General features: G+C 43.0%; 2 protein-coding genes and 1 pseudogene across 4 annotated transcripts; 2 read left to right on the top strand and 1 right to left on the bottom strand.

Annotated features, from left to right (window-relative positions):
- Positions 1–1,414: 1,414 nt before the first annotated feature.
- LOC109763327 (F-box/LRR-repeat protein At3g03360-like) lies at positions 1,415–7,263 on the top strand (annotated as a pseudogene).
- A 1,030-nt stretch (positions 7,264–8,293) lies between these two features.
- Positions 8,294–10,080, bottom strand: LOC109763319 (uncharacterized). The gene is made up of 3 exons (XM_020322156.4): positions 9,950–10,080; positions 9,699–9,776; positions 8,294–8,762 (listed from the first exon to the last, which is right to left on the bottom strand). The coding sequence occupies exon 3, from the start codon at positions 8,751–8,753 to the stop codon at positions 8,544–8,546; it is 210 nt and encodes a 69-aa protein (XP_020177745.1). The 5' UTR covers positions 8,754–8,762; positions 9,699–9,776; positions 9,950–10,080; the 3' UTR covers positions 8,294–8,543.
- A 51-nt stretch (positions 10,081–10,131) lies between these two features.
- Positions 10,132–16,377, top strand: LOC109763318 (transport inhibitor response 1-like protein Os11g0515500). 3 transcript variants are annotated; one of them, XM_073500497.1, is made up of 5 exons: positions 10,165–10,333; positions 10,458–10,635; positions 10,820–11,377; positions 13,720–14,215; positions 15,381–16,377. In XM_073500497.1, the coding sequence occupies exons 3-5, from the start codon at positions 10,926–10,928 to the stop codon at positions 16,140–16,142; spliced, it is 1,710 nt and encodes a 569-aa protein (XP_073356598.1). In that variant the 5' UTR covers positions 10,165–10,333; positions 10,458–10,635; positions 10,820–10,925; the 3' UTR covers positions 16,143–16,377. The 3 variants fall into 3 exon arrangements, with proteins under 3 accessions (XP_020177744.1, XP_073356598.1, XP_073356597.1); XM_073500496.1 differs by having other exon boundaries at positions 10,458–10,648; positions 10,866–11,377; XM_020322155.3 differs by lacking the exon at positions 10,458–10,635 and having other exon boundaries at positions 10,132–10,333; positions 10,866–11,377.
- The last annotated feature ends 6,104 nt before the right edge of the window (positions 16,378–22,481 follow it).

Here is a 22,481-nt window from a genome sequence, read left to right as displayed (position 1 = left end):
GTGGAGGGCTACCAACTGCGGCGATGGGACGTCTTGGAGGGGGATTAAATGGGGGGCTGCCTAAATGGGGAGCCGGGTCGATCCAGATTGCACGGTTCACCAGCTATATATAGATGGAGTCCTAGTCGGTTCCCTGAATGCCTTTGTTGTCGTTCCTCCCCAATAAATTTTTGCATTAGGATGAAAATAAAGAAGTACTCCCTCCGTAAACTAATATAAGAGCATATACGGAGGGAGTACTACAGTACATTTTAGTATTCAACGATAACTTGTGCATACCATTTTTTCTTGCTGATATATGCGTTTGCAACTGCAATCTAAGTCAAGATTTAATTTAGTTGCAAATATGTTAGTAGTTTAGTGTACATCATCGTATATGGATCGGTTATTGTGCACTGTGCGAAGTAGAGAGAATAATTATATACTTGTTGTAACCTTTAGCATATGGTAGCTGATTGGAATCAACATCCCCTATTGTGCCAGTAATAGCTTTTGTGCTAATTTAAATGGTATATGAAGATATATAATAGTCATTTTCAAAATACCCCATATAAAGAAGGTATTAATTAAGATTGCATTTTAAATCAAACTTTAGAAATGATTAACAAGACGATAGCATATTTGAAATTTACACAGTTTTCTAAGAAATTTTCATATATAATATGCCAGATTTTGAGTTAGGATTAAAAAGATATGAATATTTTTAAAAATATTTAAATATGCTCGATTAAAAAATAAACAAAAAAGTGTAGCAAATTGTGGACCGCTGGGTAATAAACCCTGTTCGGTGCAGCGACTTGTAAAAAGAAAAGAAAACATTTTTTTACTTATGGATGGCATAGTGAGTAATTCGTGGCAACTTCGGGCGCAATTTTCTTGATGTGCGGTCAGAATCAATAGTCCATTTATTATTAGTTAAAGATTAAAGATAAAGATATATCAAATAAAAAAAATATCCACCGATTCGTTTGTTTGACCGTCTCCTCGTCTCTTGCGTCTAGCGAGCCCAAAAAAAAAGAAATTGCCGAAGAAATACGAGATGCCGCTCCATGCTGCGTCAGACAACTATTGAAATTGTCCTGATAGTTCACATAGCCCATTTTTTCAAAGTGACTGTGGTATCTTTACCTAATAATAAAGAGCTTATTGCTTCTGGTCGTACGTCATGCACTTTTACAAAAAAAACCTTCACTTTATGAAAAGAAACCCGCAGTCCAAAAATAAATGAGAAAAACCAATTCGACGCCGCTTGCTTGTCTTCTGGTCACCCCGCTGGGCCTTCGCGGGCGTTGCAGACCCTCCTGCCTAGCTTCGTTCGTTTGTTATTTCATCACATGTTTCAATTAATAGTTTCACCCTGCTTATTAATAGTCCCACCCTGCTTGTTTACATCACAGGTTCCATTAAGGATGAAATGACAAGGGATCTCGTCAGCAAAGTTGATCATATTCTTAAAAAACCACTCAGGCGTCGGCATGAAGAAACTAAGACTTGGAACTTGTTGAGTGTAACAAGGTTGATTCCTATTATATTAATAGTTGGCTTCATATTGTTGTTACAGCAGGAATTGAAGAACTCGAGATTTTTCTGCCTCATATTCCTAGGGAACCATACAATTTACCATGCTCGCTTTTATTTAATGGGAGTGAAAGCTCAATTCGGTATCTTCACATAGCCATCTGTGCCTTCTGTCCCACAGCCGAGCTTGGTTGCTGGAGAAGCTTGACACGGTTATGTCTGAGTAATGTACGGATTGCTGACGATGAGCTAGAGGGCCTTCTTTCCAATTGTCCTGCATTGGAGCTTTTGAGACTCCTGAATTGCCGTGAGATCGTTTGCCTGAAGGTACCTCGTATGCTGCAGCGGCTTACGTTCCTGAGAGTGTCTCTATGCAGAAATCTGCAAGTGATAGACAGCAGTGCTCCAAATATCTCCACTTTTCACTTCAAAGGTAGAGTGTTAAGAATTCGGTCAGTTCAACATTGTCTTGCATGCTCGCACGAAGCTTCTGTCCTATGCACCAAATGTTGAAACACTTGCGATATCCTCACCTAATGAGGTATATTCTGAAAGCTTAGATGAATATAGACTAGCTATTTGCATATAGCAGTATTTATGTCATGTGTTGTCATATAATTAATCTGATTATCTTTATGCAGATGATGCTGGAATTTTGTCTATTTTGGGCCTAGCCCAATAGCAGTTTCAGAAATTCCTAATAAATCCTAGAGGCCCACGCAGCCCATTCGTGCAAGGTAAGAGGTGGAACAAAAGTTTAGTCCCACATTGCTAGTTTAGAGGGAGTTGGACCTCTTTATAAGGAAGGTTCTTTCCCCACATGTATGAGCATGAGAACAAGAGGGACATCCACGCGCACTCCTCCTCCGCCGCCACGCCGCGGCGCGCTGCGGGTTGCGGGTTGCGGGAATGAGCCGATGTCTAAATTTTTGTCACGCGCGACGGGTATACGAACGGTCACACGGGAGAGGCCTCCGAAACCACACCTTTTGAGTCCTGTACGGGAGAAGGGTGATAATGTCCCCTCCGTCAATAAAAATCTTGTTAGCGGATCTCTTCTGTGTAGAGATGGCTACAAGCTTGTCTTTGAGTCGAATAAATTTGTAATATCCAAGTATGGAACCTTTGTTGGTAAAGGTTATGAGTCAGGAGGCCTGTTTCGTTTATCCTTATCAGACGTTTGCAATAAAGTTGTTAATCATATTTGTAACAATAGTGAATCAAATGTGTGGCATTCACGTCTTTGTCATGTTAACTTTGGTTGCATGTCACGACTAGTGAAGTTGAACTTAATCCCTAGTTTCACCACTGTCAAGGGATCTAAGTGTCAAGTGTGTGTGCAAGCTAAGCAACCTCGTAAGTCTCACACGACTGCGGAAACGAAAAATCTTGCACCACTAGAGCTCATACATTCAGATCTACGTGAAATGAATGGTGTTTTGACAAAAGGTGGAAAGAAATATTTCATGACGTTAATTGATGACTCCACTAGATACTGCCGTGTGTATCTTCTGAAATCTAAGGATGAAGCTTTAAACTTTTTCAAGATCTATAAAGTTGAAGTGGAAAACCAACTTGATCGAAAAATCAAGAGGCTTAGGTTCGACCGTGGTGGAGAGTATTTTCCAATGAATTTGATGCTTTTTGTGCGGAACATGGTATAATCCATGAGAGGACGCCTCCCTATTCACCTCAGTCAAATGGGGTGGCCGAAAGAAAGAACCGTACTCTAACTGATTTGGTTAATGCCATGTTAGACACATCGGGTCTCTCCAAGGCATGGTGGGGAAAGGCGATATTGACAGCATGTCATGTCCTAAACCGAGTCCCCACAAAGAACAAAGAGATAACTCCATTCGAGGAATGAGAGAAGAAAAGGTTAAAACTCTCTTATCTACGAACATGGGGTTGTTTTGCGAAAGTCATTGTTCCAATTCCAAAGAAGCGGAAGCTTGGACCAAAGACTGTGGATTGTGTTTTCCTGGGATATGTCTTTCATAGCATTGGCTATAGATTCTTGGTTGTAAAATCTGAGGTACCTGACATGCATGTCGGTACGATCATGGAGTCGAATGATGCGACTTTCTTAGAAGATATCTTTCCCATGAAGGATATGGCTACCTCATCTAATCAGGAGATGCCTAGTTCATCGAATCAGGGACCAGTTACAACCGAACCTACCATTTCGATGGAACACTTTGAAAGTCCTGTGGAGGAGAACAATGAAGTTCCTATTAGGAGCAAGAGACAGAGGACTGCAAAGTCCTTTGGTGATGATTTTCTTGTGTATCTCATAGATGACACTCCCAATTCTATTTCAGAGGCCTATGCATCTGAAGATGCTGACTACTGGAAGGAAGCGGTTCGTAGCGAGATGGATTCCATCTTGGCGAATGAAACTTGGGAGATAACTGATCGTCCTTATGGGTGGAAACCTATAGGATGCAAATGGGTATTCAAGAAGAAGCTTAGGCCTGATGGTACTATTGAAAAGTACAAGGCTCGGCTCGTGGCTAAGGGTTATACCCAAAAGGAAGGTGAAGACTTCTTTGATACTTACTCACATGTGGCTCGACTGACCACTATTCGAGTTCTACTTTCACTAGCTGCCTCGCATGGTCTTCTCGTTCATCAAATGGATGTTAAGACTACTTTCCTAAATGGAGAGTTGGACGAGGAAATTTATATGGAACAACCTGATGTGTTTGTACTAGATGGTCAGGAAAGAAAAGTGTGCAAGTTGCTGAAGTCTTTGTATGGACTCAAGCAAGCACCCAAACAGTGGCATGAGAAGTTTGAAAGAACTTTACAGCTGCAGGCTTTGTTGTAAACAAAGCTGACAAATGTGTGTACTATCGCCATGGTGGGGGCGAGGGAGTTATCCTTTGCTTGTATGTTGACGACATACTGATTTTCGGAACAAATCTGAATGTTATTAAGAAGGTCAAGGATTTTCTATCTCCCTGTTTTGAGATGAAAGATTTAGGAGTGGCTGATGTCATTCTGAACATCAAGTTGTCGAGAGACGATGATGGTGGGATCACATTGCTTCAATCTCACTATGTGGAAAAGATCTTGAGTCGCTTTGGCTATAATGACTGCAAGCCCTCTCCAACACCATATGATGCGAGTGTGTTACTTCGAAAGAATCGAAGAATTGCTAGAGATCAATTGAAATATTCTCAGATTATTGGCTCACTTATGTACTTAGCCAGTGCTACAAGACCTGACATCTCTTTTGCTGTTAGCAAACTGAGTCGGTTTGTCTCAAAACCAGGAGATGTGCATTGGAAAGCTCTAGAGAGAGTTTTGCGTTATTTGAAAGGCACTGCGAATTATGGAATTCACTACACCGGGCACCCAAAGATGCTTGAGGGTATAGTGACTCAAACTGGATCTCAGATGCTGATGAGATAAAGGCCACGAGCGGATATGTATTCACTCATGGAGGTGGCGCTGTTTCTTGGAAGCCTTGCAAGCAGACCATCTTAACGAGGTCAACAATGGAAGCAGAACTCACAGCACTAGATACAGCTACGGTCGAAGCAGATTGGCTTCGCCGACTCTTGAATGACTTGCCGGTTGTTGAGAAACCTGTACCGGGTATCCTTATGAACTGCGACAATCAAACTGTGATCACGAAAGTGAGCAGCTCAAAGGATAACATGAAGTCATCAAGACACGTTCAGAGAAGGTTAAAGTCTGTCAGGAAAATGAGAAACTCCGGAGTTATTGCATTGGATTATATCCAAACGTCTAAAAATCTGGCAGATCCTTTTACAAAGGGTCTATCATGTAATGTGATAGATAATGCATCGAGGGAGATGGGTATGAGACCCACAATATGAGTTGTTCATAGTGGTAACCTATTCTTTGTGATTGGAGATCCCGTGAATTAGATGTGGAAGACAAGCTGTTGATCAACTGAGAGGAGAGTATCCTTACTATTAACAATACCACTCCATGAAGATGCAATACTCTCCTAATCTGCATGGCAGGTTGATGTATATCTTAATGTGTTCTAAGTGGCTCATTGAAGCAGAGATGTCGTCCTGCAGAACATCTTTTGAAGAACGCACCTATATGAGTCTGATTGTTAAACGTCGCAATCTATGAGAGTAGGATTCTCTCTAATAAACTCATGAAAGGTCTCGGGGTATGACGCATAAGCTCCACCCGCGGGGAAGACCCACGGTAGCCACGTATCGGTCAAGGCTTTATGTGAAGCTAGATTCGCAGAAAACTTGCAGTTCAAGGCCCAGTCCACTGTTCAAGTTGCTTACTAGTGTAGCATAGAGTTCTAGGTGGAAGTTCAACTTAACAGTCTCCACTGCAGTACCGGTATATAAAACAGTGTTTTTGGAACCAAAGGCAAATTTTGTGTGCCTCTGGGATCTGGTGGGGATTGCTGGAATTTTGCCTATTTTGGGCCTAGCCCAATAGCAGTTTCAGAAATTCCTAATAAATCCTAGAGGCCCACGCAGCCCATTCGTGCAAGGCAAGAGGTGGAACAAAAATTTAGTCCCACATTGCTAGTTTAGAGGGAGTTGGACCTTTTTATAAGGGAGGTTCTTTCCCCACATGTATGAGCATGAGAACAAGAGGGACATCCACGCGCGCTCCTCCTCCGCCGCCCGCCTCGCCATGCCACGCCTCGTCACGACGCGCCGCGGGTTGCGGGAACGAGCTGATGTCTAAATTTTTGCCACGCACGACGGGTATACGAACGGTCACACAGGAGCTGAAACGTTTTGCTGTAGTCGAGACTGAATACGAACGGCGCACCTCTTCGCGTTCTGCCTGCTCGCTTCGTCTCCCTCCATTGCTTCACCTCCCGCCGCAGCCTGTTCGCGTCCTTCTCTTGTGCCTATATAAGAGAGGTCGCTCCTCTCCAGAGGGACACACCAGAAGATCCTCTTCCTCTCGCCACAAGGTTCCTGAGCACTGCGCTGCTGCTACGATCTTCCCCATCCCGGCTTGCGGCGTGCACCGTAGCTCGGGACAGTAGGCCTCCGAAACCGCACCTTTTGAGTCCTATACGGGAGAAGGGTGATAAGGTTTTTGGGGAGCGCTCTGCGCGACTACTGACTCCTTCGTCACGGACGCTCTGGACTCCGACGACTACTTCCCCGACGACGACTTCTTCCCCAATGTCGACAACCTTCTCGACGACATGGCTGGCGAGGATGTTGACCCCAAGTCCAGTACTGCTGCTGCTGTCCCGTATGTGATCTTCTCTTTCCTGTTCGAGGTTCTGCTACAGTACTTTGTTCTGGTGTTTGCCCTAGATATATTAGGTTCTACATCGTATATGCAACTACCTCTACTGTCTGCTCTAGATTTGCTAGGCTACAGTTCATATTTACATATGCCATTTACCTTCTCTCTGTTAGAACGCATGACTTATTTTATCTCTACTATATTAGTCATGCTTTATCTAGTTTTTCTGTTAATAAAATCATTTGGTAAATTGCTCATATTTACAACAGATGATCAGCACGCCAATGCTACCTAGCAAATTCTGCCGCCTCAAAGTACTTGCATATTTCTCTAATTGGAGATGAAGCTATTTCACCAGATTATGATTACCTTTCTCTGGCTTCTTTTCTTGAAGCTTCTCCTTGCCTGGAGACTTTCATCTTTGAAGTAAGTTACGTTTCATCTTGCAATCATACCTAGTGCCAATTGTGGAATAGCTGATGCGAGCATCTTGGCTTTCTCTATAGGTACGGCAACCTGACATGAAGCATGATTCAGTTATCGGGGACACCTCGTGTCTGAAGCGGCTACCGCAATACCACCACAACAGCCTAAGGAGTTTGACGATCATCGGCTTCTGTTCTGTGAAGAGCTTGGTTGAGCTAACATGCCACATTGTGGAGAACGCGTCATCGCTGGAGCGCCTCACTTTGGACACCACTCATGGCTGTCACAGTTCTGGAGGGTGTAGCGTCAATAAATATCGGAGAGTGTACTATACAGGGAGTGGTATCCGCACTTGGGCCCCACCTGACAGATGCCTCCCTATGGGGAGGGATATCCTCATGGTCATGGAGGCTCCCAGGGTGCTTTTGGCTATCAGAACACACGTCGAGGGGAAGGTTCCGCCAAGAGTCGTGCTAAAAGTCGTGGAGCCTTGCAGTCGGTGCCATGCTGTTGAACATTTAGATGCCTTTTGAAATAACATTTAGATGCCTAATTGGCAATGTGCAATGTTGAATCATGCCAAAGTGTATTGTTTATGATGCGTTAATTCCAAACTATCAGAATGGGCCAACGATAGTTGTGTGAAATTTGATAGCCGTACTTTGTTTCTTAAAATTTATCACAACACAAGTGCCGAATGTTTTTATGATGTGAAATTGTGCTAATGTTTCATGTAGACAGATAAAGTGGGGAAAATGAACATGTGCTGGCTGTTACGCAAGATTTTGTTCATTTCACGATCGAAAATGAACAGGAAATGAACGATATTAGAAGAGGCCAGCGTGTTTTACTGATGGATGTTTTACCAATTGTTCTCGTATAATTGTGTCTTCTCTTCATCTTCACCATCCTGGCAAAATTCATCATCTTGAAGTAACCAAAGTTGTTGAACTCGGTCCTCAGAGGCTCACGTTGTGCAAAGTCTGCAAGCTAAGCAGCACAAGAACCCCCAAGCTTTGTTCACATCGATCTCTCAACTACAGCAAGGATTTCAAGCAACAATACCAATACCAGTCGATCTCTCAAAGACATGTTCTGAAACAAACTAGTAATACAGTAGAAACAGAACTAAATCAAAGACACGTTGTCATGCCCAACCATTAACTGATGCCAAAACAGAAACTAATTGGGTTCAAATTTCCTTTTGTTTTATGGCTCTGAGAATCCCAACATGCAAGTGACACGAACTTGCAGAGGTTTAAACAGCATTATCCCTGAGAATGGAAACAAAATTCCACGAACAAAGTTCATTAACTAAAATCTGACGATGCAACTTAAGGCTAAGGAGAATGTATATCTCCTTTGCAAACAGCAATGCCCTACTTGTCTTGGTTCTCCTCCGGCGCTTCCTGCTCGTATCGGCGTTTGAACTTGGCGATCTGCCCCAGGCTCTGAGCCATCTGCCGCTTCGCCCTCATGTGGTACACTTTGCCAGTGTGGTTCACCTTGGTCATCATGATGTTGATCAGCCTGCCGCTCTGCGTCACGTACGAGATCCACTGCATCTGGGGATGAAGTCCCTTCCTCATCCTTCCAACCTGGAATCATATGCAAGGTCGTCAGACAAAAGGGATGAAATAGTAATACATATCTATTATCGGCTCTCCAGATGTTAACCATGAAAGAAACATCCATTTCCTCAACAGACACGCGTAAGTTACAAAATCATGATCAGCATTCACCTCTCAAAAATATTACTTACAAAATCATGATCGACATTCACCATGATTTCCCTAAGAAAGCATACACCATGATTAACGTAGGACCTATCATAACAATTATTCCAAGTTTGCAATATAGCAGGAGTAACAAATCCAAATAAAGGGTTCGGTCATATGATTGCTGAGAGATTATAAATGGTACTAGTACTTTAAAATTCTCGACTCGTTGTGGTCATGTTTGGCCACTAGAACACTTGGTTACAAAAGAAGTTAGCATGGTATGCGGACGGGCATGGAAATATGACTTGAGCAGCTCCATGGGCGATTCTACTGGACAGACGCTGTGCTCTAGTTTCCAGCTGCTGCTGCTGCTGCTGATCTGATTCTGTCAAGGTGGTTAAGAACTGAGCAGTGCATATTTTGATTTATGCCATTTGGCTACTTTCGTTTACATTTACAGATAGTCTGCACCTGCACACTTATTGTTCTAGCCGAGCCTAGGTATAGTAGAAACATGGAAATAAGCACATGTGACACAGCCTCTTAAATCAGCATCTTCCTCTTGCTGTCCTTGTACAGCAGAAAATTGAAACAAAAGAAAAAAAATAACTTGTAAGATGGCATGCTGCACAAAACTGAACTAATGTTGTCCTCCGAACTGCAGCTAACCAATCAGAAGGAAGCATGCCATATAAGGCATAAACACGAGCCATCGCATACACACAAATCACACACGGACAGCACTTGAGATCAGCATGCACACAATCAGCGAATCTACTGTCCAAACAGATCGAACAGCTAGGGTTATAGTACCTGGGGAGGAATCACCAACGAAGAAGAGAGGGGTGCTGCTGGTCGCCGGCCTGCCGCTCGTCCCTGTCCTCCTTCGCGCTGCAGCTCGGAGAGGAAAAAGCAGATCAGGGTGGAGAGAGGGGGAGGGGAACCAGAGCAGGGAGAGAGGGCATCCAACGCCGCCGCCGTCAGCCACCCATGGGGACGCCCGAGAGAGAGGGGGCAGAGCAGCCCTAAGGGGAAGGGGGCGAGGGAGAGGAGAAGGGCAGCACCTCGCCGCGCGCCGCCGGACGCCGCCGCTGCCCTTCTGTTGGTGACTCGTGGAAAAGAGAGAGAGGCGCTGGAGAGGTTCTGTCAGTGAGGGCCCACCTGTTAGTGAGAGGGGAGGCGGGGTGGGTGAGATAACAAAGCGAATAAATAAAAACGATTCGACAATAATAACATAACTCCGTCCCTTTCATTCCCCTCTGACGGTCATCGCACTCCGCCGGCCGAGCACCCGCCCCCGGGTCCAGGCCTCCTTCCACCGAGGAACGCCGCCTCCAAGGGATCCTCCTCTGACTCCGCGGTCGTCGCCCTCCTCCTCCTCATCCACAGCTTCTCCGCTCGGCCGGACTGCCGATCCGTCCGTCCGGACGGGGACTGATTTCCTGCTGGTGACGAACCCTAACTTGCTTGTACTGGCCGGATAATTTTGATCTCGTCTTTTCTTTCCTTGCTGTGAGCTGTGAGGTGTTTAATCCATCTAGTTTCCTGCGGATTCTGTGGCTGCTTGGTGAGCTGATGATAGCTGTGAGGTCCTTTTCCGGAAGAAAAAAAGAGAGGAAATTTTGGGGTTCCAGTCCAGCCGAACCCCGTGGCACTCTTTGGGTGTGCGGTCGGAGGGCATCTTTGTGCGGTTCGGCCCGTCGATTCTGCTCTTGGAACTGAATTTCTACCCGTTTCCGGCCTTTGGGGGGTGGTGTTGTTCGGTGCTTTTCTTCTGAATACTTCTACTTATGGAAAGATGCAAAAATTCGTGTGACTGTTGCTTAGTAATTCTTGGAAATTTATGATCAAGTACTTCTTTGAGTATGAATATATATCACATATCAGCCAGTACAGTACCAATTTCAAGCAAATGGTCGTAAATTGGTACCCAGTGCTAACACAATGTTTTGTTTCTTGTGCTTGTGTGACTGTGAACAGGTCACAGCTGGAAACTGTAAAAGTTAATTGTGGCTTGTTAGGATTCTGGGAGGCGGCAACATGCCCTACTTCCCAGATGAAGTGGTGGAGCACATCCTTGGCTTCGTATCGTCGCACCGTGACCGCGACGCTGCATCTCTCGTGTGCCATGTATGGTACCGCATCGAGGGCCTCACTCGCCGCTCCGTGTTCATTTCCAACTGCTATGCGGTGCGCCCAGAGCGTGTGCACGCGCGTTTCCCCTGCCTGCGCTCGCTGACCGTGAAGGGCAAGCCACGCTTTGCTGACTTCAACCTTGTCCCTGCGGGGTGGGGTGCCTCAGCGGAGCCATGGGTGGATGCGTGTGCCCGTGCATGCCCTGGCCTTGAAGAGCTCCGCCTGAAGCGGATGGTTGTCACTGATGGTTGCCTCAATCACCTTGCTCACTCATTCCCCAATTTGAGGTCACTAGTCCTTGTTAGCTGTGAGGGATTCAGCACTGATGGCCTTGCTACTATTGCCACCAATTGCAGGTCAGAATGCTACAAGCTTGGAAGTCTTTTACTTTTCATGTTATGATAATGGTAATGAGTGTGGGTGTCTCCCGTTAGACATTGAATGTAAATGGGTTATCGCCAGCATCGCCTCATAAACTGCAATTCGTATTCAACCTTCTTGCCATAACCAGTTTATCTCGATGCTCTACAATTTTGTACCAGATCATGGAAGCTTGTTTATCCTTGTACAGTTGTTTGAATCTTGGATACCTAGAATGGAAACCGAGAAACTATCAATGACATTTAAATGATCCTACAGAAAAACCTTGATAAGTCCTTGGCAGTTGGCATTGCTCTATCTCCCTTTCCATGAGTTCTGATAAACAATAATGATTGAGATTTTAGATGCATTTCAGTTTATTAAAGAAGGTCTTATTTTAAGGGATGTTTGTTCAAACCAGTTTGTGAGATTGTGAATGCATTGCATACTGGGTCAATCCATGGTTCCAGTGTTATATAATCTTCATGACTGCATGTATACATTTCAAGATCTGATCAATATAAAAAAGTTTGGTATGCTGCACTTATATAAGTGGAATCTTGAGAGCTCTTTCACCAGTAACTTTAAAAGACATATGTGGACTGTCGGTGATTTACATATAGCAATGTGGCATTACCATAACATCGGAAAGAGAGGGAGGCACTTATGTAGTAATGTTGGTTATGTCATATCATTCCAATTTAAAGGAGGATTAGAATACTCGAGGGTTATTTCACCAGTAATTTATTGCCAATTTCAAATATGTCTCTAGAGTCTCTCGACCCTCCCATCAATATAATCGAAGCATGGATTTCGAGTTGCGCGACTAGTCGTCGACTAGTCGATGAGTTGCAAAAAAATGTCGACTCAACTTAGTGTCGACTCGAGTCGTGAGTCGCGACTAGTCGCAACTGCAGGCTCGACTTTTTCCGAGCCGCTACCCCAGAGCGACTCGGATGAGTTGCGACTCGAAAACCATGAATCGGAACGCTTGCCTTTTTTCTTTAAAGAAAACTGTCAGAAACCCTTACAGTATATATAGGAATATAAAATCACGTCCATGAGGACTTGAACCTAGGTGGTGGGTTGTACGTCCACTCCCATAGCCTATTGAAGGGCTCACATTTGAAGTGCTACCAACTCTTAATTAGGTGAATAATGGTAATTATTCACTATTCTTACCCATAATCATCGTACTTATTTTTTACTCTTCAGTTTTGAATCTCACCACAAACTTGTTACTGTATTTGCATAATTTGGTAGCTCTGCGGGTGGATTCACGTGCCCACGGATTGGTATTTACGTAAGGCTAGGGAATTTCAGCAATATAAATTGCAAATCCTTGTTACCAATGTACGCAACAGGGTAAACACTAACGAAGGGTAGCTTGTACTGGCAGTGTCGGCTTGGTAAGGGTAAAGTCAGATCCTAGGTGTGGGCGATGAACTTTGTAGGAGATAACAAATTGGTTCTTCATTTTAAGTTGCTGTGTCATACGGCATGCCTTATATTGGTGAGCCTGCCCTCTTAAACAATGGAACTCCTTAGTCTCACACAACGAAACCTGGAGATCGCAACTTGAAAGATAAGAAAAAGTGGTTAAAGGGTTCCCTCTCTAAACTGTGTGTTGTTGAGGTAAAAGTGAGGCACCTACGGAGGCTGCGCCTCAAATGCGGGTGGGTAGCTCACAGGCGTGTGCTCTAGCCAACCAAACACCGCTCGGTTCTCGCGACTTGGAAGGTTAAGATAGTGGAAAATATCTTCTCATTAATCTTAGGTGTACATGGTTGTTACTTGCATTGTGCAGCCCACTTAATGTAGGCCCAAGGCCCCACGTTCTGATCTCCACCCATGACATTTGTAAAGCCTGTATGTACGTAAGGCACTCAAAAGTTGTTTCATATTTATTATTAACAATTACAGCTATTATTACATTCCCAGTCATATTTACATATTTTCTCATGTCTATTCATAAAGCATCATTTCCATGTGACTCCAGATTGAATTATTATAATTTATGTGACACATATTTGGTGATACCATCTTTAAGGCAATTCAATAGTTTGCGCACTGTCCGTTTGTTTTCTGTAGAACTGGTAGGTTGTTTGCATCAGGAGTCACCAACAATGATGTCATTCGTAAACCAGATTATGTTGATAACAATTAGAATGTTAATACCTGGCAAATTTTGTGTATCTTAGAAGTTATTGTATACACATGTTCTGTTCTATGAAGATTAATTCATCTCGGCCTCTTTTCAGTTTGTTAAGTGTTGCTTCAGAAAAGTTCTTTCGGTAATTGCAAGTCATATTACTTAATTTGTAACTCTTCATTGCAGGTTTCTCAAGGAGCTTGACTTACAAGGGAGTCAGGTGGAGTTTCGAGGCCGTCATTGGTTGAGTTGTTTCCCCAAGCCTTCGACATCATTAGAATCCTTGAATTTTGCTTGCTTGGATGGAGCAGTGAGTGCTAATGCATTGGAAAGTCTTGTTGCAAGGAGTCCAAATCTTAAAAGCTTAAGGTTAAATCGTGCAGTTCCAACAGCTGTTTTAGCCAAAATTCTTACTTCCGCTCCTAAGCTGGTGGATTTAGGTACAGGATTAGTTGCTCAAAGCAATAATGCTGGTGCACTCCCCAGTCTCTACAGTGCTATTCAGCAATGCACTTCTCTGAATAGTTTATCAGGCTTTTGGGATTCTCCACGTTGGATTACTCCAATAATACATTATATTTGCAAGAACCTAACATGCTTGAACCTTAGCTATGCTCCAATGTTTCGGACAGTTGATCTTATTGGAACTATTCACCAATGTCAGAATCTCCAACACTTGTGGGTAAGGTTTAGTAGCACTGGTGTTATGGAAATTTAGCATGTTTCTTATTATGTTAAATTACTTCATGCAGTTACTAGATCTTTACTTTGTTGGATGTTGTTTCACTTCAAGCCTATGAAATGAGATGTTTATGTATTTGGAAGTTCTGCTTTTGTCAACCCTGCTGTAGTGCAATTAGCAAGTAATGAAAATGTTGCCCAATATGCTGTTTTAAGTGGTACTTACTAGGCAAGAATTTTGTATATTTGACATACAAAATGCATTTAGTTCAACTTCTTATGTGTTACTCTTTAACAGAGGCTGCATAAGAAGTTAAGAACACAATGTTTATCTATTGACTTGTTTTACAATCTAGTTTGTACCAGTATAGACATTTGAAAATACCAGACCCTGCGAATGTGGCAAGATATGATAATCTTAAAAATGTCAGCGAACTTTGGGAGTAGACCCTTTTTACCTCTCTTGGCATCTTCAGTAATGCTACAATATACTTTATAGTATGCATTTCTAGCCTTGCTGTGCACAAGGAAAAGTTGTAGGCATGAAAATTCTGTCAACGTGGTACTGTATTTTGAGAATGTCTAAGACAAAATGATGATTTAGTAATAACTGATATGGGGTTCATTGATGTTAGGGAAACATTGTCTAATAGCTATTGTACTTAATTGTCAGTGTTACTTAACGCGCTCACCCACACAAACCGCACACAAAGAGCTGACATAATTTTGGGTGTTTTAACGTCTCTTTGTTGGGTGTTTCTAATCCCAGAGAAGGTCCTTGTGTGGGTGTTTTAGGCCTTGTACAACGCAAGGTGCTTAGGGGAGGTGCTTAGTAAAATAATCCGAGCTTTTCTCAAGCACCAGTGCTTATTTCTGTAGGAGGGGTGCCTAATTAAGCATCTACCCTCTATAAATAAGCGTCGGTGCTTAAGAAAAACCAATTTCTTTTCTAAGCACCACCTCTAAGCACCTTGCATTGTACAAGGCCTTAACAGCTCTTTAACTAGTATTGGAAGGTTACTTGAATAGTTAGAGTGGAACACTTCTGATAAAAAAATTCTTAGAGCAAACCTTTGTTGTTCATATGTTCCTTTCATTTGCGTTTCGTCCTTGCTGGTTGTTTCATGTTATAAAATGTTTTATTCACTTCGGCTTAATGGTTGTAGGTACTAGATCACATTGGCGATGCAGGATTGAAGGTTGTAGCCTCTTCTTGCCTGGAGCTGCAAGAGTTGAGGATATTTCCTGCGAATGCAAATGTGTTAGCAAGCACTGGTGTGACAGAGGAAGGGCTGGTTGCAGTATCTTCAGGATGTCGGAAGCTAAACTCTATGCTCTATTCCTGCAGTCGAATGACTAATTCTGCTCTGATTACGGTGGCAAAGAACTGCTCGCGAATCACGTCCTTCAGACTGCATATCTGCCTGCATGGGTCAGTAGATGCCGTGACAGGCCAGCCACTGGACGAGGGTTTTGGGGCAATCGTCCGGTCATGCAAGGGCCTCAGGCGTCTATCTATGTCTGGCCTTCTCACGGACAGCGTGTTCCTGTACATCGGCATGTACGCTGAGAGGCTGGAGACGCTCTCTGTCGCGTTTGCAGGAGATAGTGATGATGGCATGATCTATGTGCTCAACGGCTGCAAGAATCTCAGGAAGCTGGAGATCAGGAACTGCCCATTTGGCAACACCGCGCTTCTTGCAGGCACGCACAGGTACGAGGCGATGCGCTCGCTTTGGATGTCGTCGTGCGACATCACCCTGGGTGGCTGCAGGTCCCTCGCGGCAGCCATGCCAGGCCTCAACGTCGAGGTCATCAGCCAGGCAGATGGAGGCGCCAACGATGCAAAGAAGGTGGAGAAGCTGTATGTCTACAGGACACTCGCTGGTCCGAGAGATGATGCCCCTGGATTCGTCTCGGCACTGTAAATTACATATACTGTCGTGGTTAGTGGGTTTCTATTTGGCTTGTAATTTTGTACCGTGCCTGAAACGTGGAAGAATCTTGACGTGCTAAGACTATAATTTCGATCATCCTGCTATTTCACTTACCATGTCGATGGAAGCACTGTATGCTACATTTGTTGGTGATCAGATTCTGTGTTCACAGATGCATTTGATACAGAATGCAATAGGCAATTAAAATGTGACATTGTTTGTAAAAGTTCTTATATACTACTAGTACAGTATGATTTTAAGAATCACCGACGGCGCTCAGAAAGGCAGTAATGAGTGAAGCTTTGGCATGAACTTGTTGACATTTGCGAAGTTTTTTTTTAAAAAAAAAACTTGTTGACATTTGGATGTGTTTACAGTTAGTTTCGACTTTTGAATAGCTTTGGGTGTGAAGGTTTCGTCTATCCTGTCAAGATATGACCATGGTAGAATGCAAGCCTATTCGATTCGTCCTATGGGAAATATATTTTTGACACCAAAATTGGTTGGACTGCAAGGATATAACTGAATTGTACGTGGGTCTTGACATTGCATTGTATCAATGTCTATTAAATCACATACAAATGTATGAATTTTGTACATGTAAACCATGCCAAAAAGTGTAGGGGTCACGTGGCAATTGTAGAATAGAAACAAAGAAGAGAAAAGAAAAAACAAGAAAAGGTATGCTCAAAAAAAGAAGAGAGTAATGATGAAGAGAACTTGTTCATCTTCTCAGTGTCAAACCAAAGAACTTGTTCATCTTCTCGATCAGCGTCGACGGCAAACCTGTCAAGGTTGCTGCGTCAGTACCTGCTCTGAAGATGGATCGATGGAAGACGGCGCCGGTGGCCTCTCAGAGTGCGCCGGACCGGTGTGTGTCCCAGACCCGCCAAGAGGCTTGGTTGGGGCCTCCGGCTTTAGATGTTAGGTTTTGGTGCGAGGTCTGTTTGGTATTCGGCTCAGACTTTCGGCACCCCTTCATCAAGTGGTTAGGAGTTGCGACAGATGTTGCCATGATGGTGGCTTTAGACTTACTGATGTATTACTTTGTAAGGTCTTTGTGAATAATTAATAAAATGGCTGCGTGCATCGTCCAGATGCAGAGACCGGGGGTCATCCTGCTTTTCTAAAAAAAATATGTAATGGAAGTCTTTGTATATATGTATTTACTTTCTAGCTCTGCAATGTTGTTGATGGCTCAAGCACACAATAACCAAGGGTGGTAAGTATATCATTTGTTGATCATGGCTATGAAAGTATTATCTGATTCTATGTTGGGTACATACAGTTATGAGCTTCACGTGTGATACAACTAGCAACATCTCTTCAGATTCTCTTCTCTTTGAGATCCTGTTCTAGGTTCAGCTACTTCGGTTTGGATTGGAGTGTGTGGGAGAGACCACTTTAAGTTCAGGAGGAAGCTTGGGGCTCTTCCACAATAGGCATAATGTGCCTCATCTGAGACATGACTTATGTTCTGTTCGTTATGCAAATTCACAATGGTGATAGATATGAGAGAAACATATTGATGACTGTCAAATAAACTAGTTTGTAGAACATTAGGGCAAATTCACACTAGTGATAGATATGTTCTCTAGAGCATCCCAACTAATTTGAATTAAGGAGCCGCTGCTGCTCGAGGAGGTGCAGGTTATACCGTTGCTCCTCTTGCAGCATCCGGATGAGATCGAGGTCACAGACTGCTCCGGATGCTCCTCTTGTGCCATGATGGGCTCGAAGTGCACCCGCGCTTGCGCCATGGTGAAGTCGGCAACTGACGTGGTCTCGTCATCGAACGGCTCCTCTATCATCCGGTCGTCGTCCTCCGAGCTCTCCTCCGACGAGCTTGGATGCAAGCTGGCATCTATATGTCGGGAACGTCGGGCCTGCCAGCCGTTTGCAAGGGATGCCATCTCGTGCTTTTGTGCCGGCGAGATTCTGTGTTGTCCGCTAACCAACCTATATTTATGTGAGAAAATTTTGGTGTCGGTGGTTGCATGTACTATATTGATACTACTATATCACATGGTGTCGCTTCTTTTTTTCTCGATGGTGGGAGGGTGCGCGGGATTGAAATGTTTTATAAGTCGGTTGTTGCTGATTGATTTGAAAAATCGTTGGCCCAGTCAAAATCCTAAACCAAATCAAAATTGAATACCTCGACTGAATGAAAGAGCTTCAAAATTTTGAAATATAGTGCATTAATAGAATTGAATGGGAGTGGTTGAGAAATTGTTGACCCAGTCAAAATCAGATGACCAAGTTCTAAATTGAATACCTTAATTAATTGTGAGACCTTAGAAATTATGAACGTGAGGACCTCGATTGAATGTGAGTTCTTTAAAACTAAGTAGCTTAGTGTTATAGAGGATAATAAATATAAGATATAAGAAAGTTGAAAATTATTGATTGCGTATTTCAAAAATATTAAACATGTATAGAAAAATATTTCTATTGTGTATGAAAAATATACAATGTTTATGCAAAATGTAGACATAAAATTAAGTTTTAAATAATGTTAGTCATATATTTAAAAAAACTATTGTTTAGAAAAATGTTCCAGCTGTGTAGAAAAAATGTACAATGTTTATAGAAAAAGTAGACATCAAAAAGGAATATGTTAATTATGTATTTTAAAAATGTTAAACGTCTATATAAAAATTTCCTGGTGTATAAAAATGTACAATGTGTATGGAAAAAACAGACATGAAAATAAAAGGTTTCAAAAATATTAATAGTGCATAATGTTAAACTTGTATATAAATTTTTTCCTGATGTATACAAAATGTACAATGTGTATGAAAAAAGTAGAAATTGAAAATATACGTTTAAAGAAACGTTAATCATGTATTTGGGACATGTTAAACGTGTACATATAAAATGTTCCTGCTGTATAAAAAAATGTAGACATAAAAACATATGAGTTTTAGAAATTGTTAATCATGAATTTCGAATGTTAAAGATTTACATAAAAAAATTGCTGATGTATTAGAAAATATACAGTGTGTATGAAGGTGGATGTCAAAAAATATAATTTTTCAAAAAATGTTAATCATGTATTTGGTAAATGTTAAATGTTAATTTTGTATATTAAAAATGTTCCTGATGTGTGAAAAAAATGTTGGATGTGTATGTAAAAAGGTTGACATCAAAAGCAAAAAAAGGGGTGAGAGAGTAAACAAATAAAAAAGAATACAAAAACAAGTAAAAACCATGTTAATCATGTATCCGTTCGTCGTCCTCCGAGCTCTCCTCTCGCGAGCTTGGATGCAAGCTGGCGTCTATATGTCGGGAACGTCGGGCCTGACAGCCATTTGCAAGGAATGCCATCTTGTGCTTATGTGCCGGCAAGAGCCGCTTCTAAAATCATGTTGTCACTTGCCGTTATTGCGTGCCAGAGTGAGTTTTGACCACCGCACATGTTCAATGTTGGGCAGACAACAGACTTCAATGCAATAGGAAGTCGTCCTGTCGCCCAGTCTGGCCGTGCCACTCTGAGTCGGCATTGCACACGATGCAGATAGCGAGCGAGCGGACACGACGTGGGCGATGCTCTCAGGTGTGCCCCTTGAATGCCCGACATGCTGCAGAGTGGTCGCGTCCGCTCTGGACCGGCATGAATGCGGTGCCTGTTCACGGAAAGAAGGTTGGAGCACACCGATTATTGTGTTGGAGAGATTTTTAAATGGGACCGTATTATTGGACGAGTACATGGCGGAGGTCCGGACGCCCATATTTAATGCCGGTTTGTGAAAATTCAGACACGTGCGGACCTTTGCAGCACTGTGTTTCTATCTCTTAAAATATGACCATGTGGTTTACACCTTCCGTAGAATGTGGCGTGAAGCAAATCCTTTGTTTGTTTAGATTTTTTAGGGGTCTTTGTTTGTTTAGACGTGCATTTGATACAAAATGCAATGGCCAATTAATTAACAAGTTCTTATATAGTACTTTTTTCATCCGGAAATACTTCTGGGAGAAATGGATAAGAATGGATGTATCTAGAAGTAAAATACCTCTAAATACATATATTTCTCCAACAAATATTTCCGTATGAAGGAAGTAGTACAGTAAATATGACTTTAAGAAACACCGACGGCGCTTAGAAAGGCATAATCAGTGAAGCTTTGACATGAACTTGTTGATATTTGGGAAGTCAAAAAAAAACTTGTTGACACATGGATGTGTTTACAGTTAATTTCGAGTTTAACTCATTTGACTTTTGAATAGCTTTGGATGTGAGTGTTCCGTGTATCCTGTCAAGATATGACCATAGTACAATGCAAGCCTATTTGATTCGTCCTATCGGAAATATGTTTTGGACGCCAACCTTGGTCGGACTGCATTGAATTGTGCACGGGTCTTTACACTGAACATGCCTTCTGATTCATAGTCTTTACCAACAAAAATTTCATACTTAAATATTACAAATTTATTCGACTTAAAGACAAGATTGCAACCATCTCTACACAAAAGAGGTCCACTAACAAGATTTTTAGTGACGGAGGGGACATAATGCATGTTCTTCAGCCGCGCGATCTTCCCCGAAGTAAACTTCAGATCGATCGTGCCAACAACACGAACAGAAGCACTTGAACTGTTGCCCATCAGCACGGTGGAAGTCCCTGCGGTCTGGTAAGACAAAAACATGGAAATATCACCGCATACATGCACATTAGCACCCGTGTCAATCAGCCAATCGGGAGAATGACACACTGAAAAAATAGTGGGAAATATACCATACCCAGCATCCTTCATGTCAGTGTCACCAATGACAACATTAGCGGTCTTGCCGCCTTTCCCAAAATGACGTTTGTCATAAAGATTAGGGCAACTAGGAGCCCAATGGTCAGGATCTCCGCAAACATAACAAACACCATTCTTCTTGTCATTCTTCTTCTTGAAGTTGGTGTGTTGTACAACCTTGTCCGGGCAGACGGACGGATAAACAGCCGGCTTCAATGCAGTAGGAGGCCGTCCCGTCGCCCAGTCTGGTCGTGCTACTCTGAGCCGGCATTGCACGCGGCGCAGATAGCGAGCGAGCGGACGCGACGTGGGCGACGCTCTCGGGCGTGCCCCTTGAATGCCCGACATGCTGCAGAGTGGTCGCGTCGGCTCTGGACCGGCTTGAATGCGGTGCCTGTTTCCGGAAAGAAGGTTGGAGCACACCGGTTATTGTGTTGGAGAGGTTTTTAAGTGGGACCGTATTGTTGGACGAGTACGTGGCGCTGGTCCGGACGCCCAGATTTAATGCCCGGTTTGTGAAAATTTAGACACGCGCAGACCTTTGCAACACTGTGTTTCTATATGTCAAAATATGACAATGTGGTTTACACCTTTGGTAGGATGTGGCGTGAAGCAAATCCTTTGTTTGTTTAGATTTTTTTTTGAGGGATCTTTCTTTTTTGAGGATCCGGATCTTTGTTTGTTTAGATGTGCATTTGATACAGAATGCAATGGCCAATTAATTAACAAGTTCTTATATAGTACTACTTTCTTCGTCCGGAAATACTCGTCGGAGAAATGGATAAAAATGGATGTATCTAGAACTTAAATACCTCTAGATACATGCATTTATCCGATAAATATTTCCAGGCGGAGGGAGTAGTACAGTACGTATGACTTTAAGAAAAAAAACTTGTTGGACATATGGATGTGTTTACAGTTAGTTTTGAGTTGAACTCATTTGACTATTCAATAGCTTTGGATATGAAGGTTTGGTCTATCCTGTCAAGATAGGACCATGGTAGAATGCAAGCCTATTCGATTCGTCTTATCCTACGGGGAAATACAGTATGTTTTTGACACCAACCTTTGGTTGGACTGCAAGGATATATATAACTGAATTGAATTGTACGTGGGTCTTCTTCACATTGCATTGCACTGGATCACGGGAAATGTGCCAAAAGAATGTGTACTAAATCACATACAAACGTATGGATTTTGTATATGCGAACCATGACAAAAAATGTATAGAATAGAAACAAAGAAGAGAAATGAACAAGAATAGAGTATCGAAAGAACTTGTGTATCTTCTGAGTGCCAATCAAAAGAATTTGTTCATGGATCTGGAGTTTAATTTGGACGAACAAACAGATGTTTGTTTACATTTCCGACTCGAAAGTTTCTCTACCACGTACGCTGCAATTTCAGAGCACGACCCGAACGAACGAACGAATGCCAAAAAATCTGAAGAATCAACAGCACACGCGGGAGGAGAGAGCGCGCACGCGCTGGGCGCGCTGGCGCACGCGCTGGATGCGCGCCTGGTCGAAAGGTTGGGCGTAGAGCCTGGGGAGGTCGCGTCGGCGCAGGCTGGCGAGGGTGCCG

This window comes from Aegilops tauschii, chromosome 5 (genome assembly GCF_002575655.3).
Source record: "Aegilops tauschii subsp. strangulata cultivar AL8/78 chromosome 5, Aet v6.0, whole genome shotgun sequence".
Taxonomy (NCBI): Eukaryota; Viridiplantae; Streptophyta; class Magnoliopsida; order Poales; family Poaceae; genus Aegilops; species Aegilops tauschii.
Note: the sequence above shows the minus strand (reverse complement) of the source record. Positions and strands in the feature narration are given on the sequence as shown.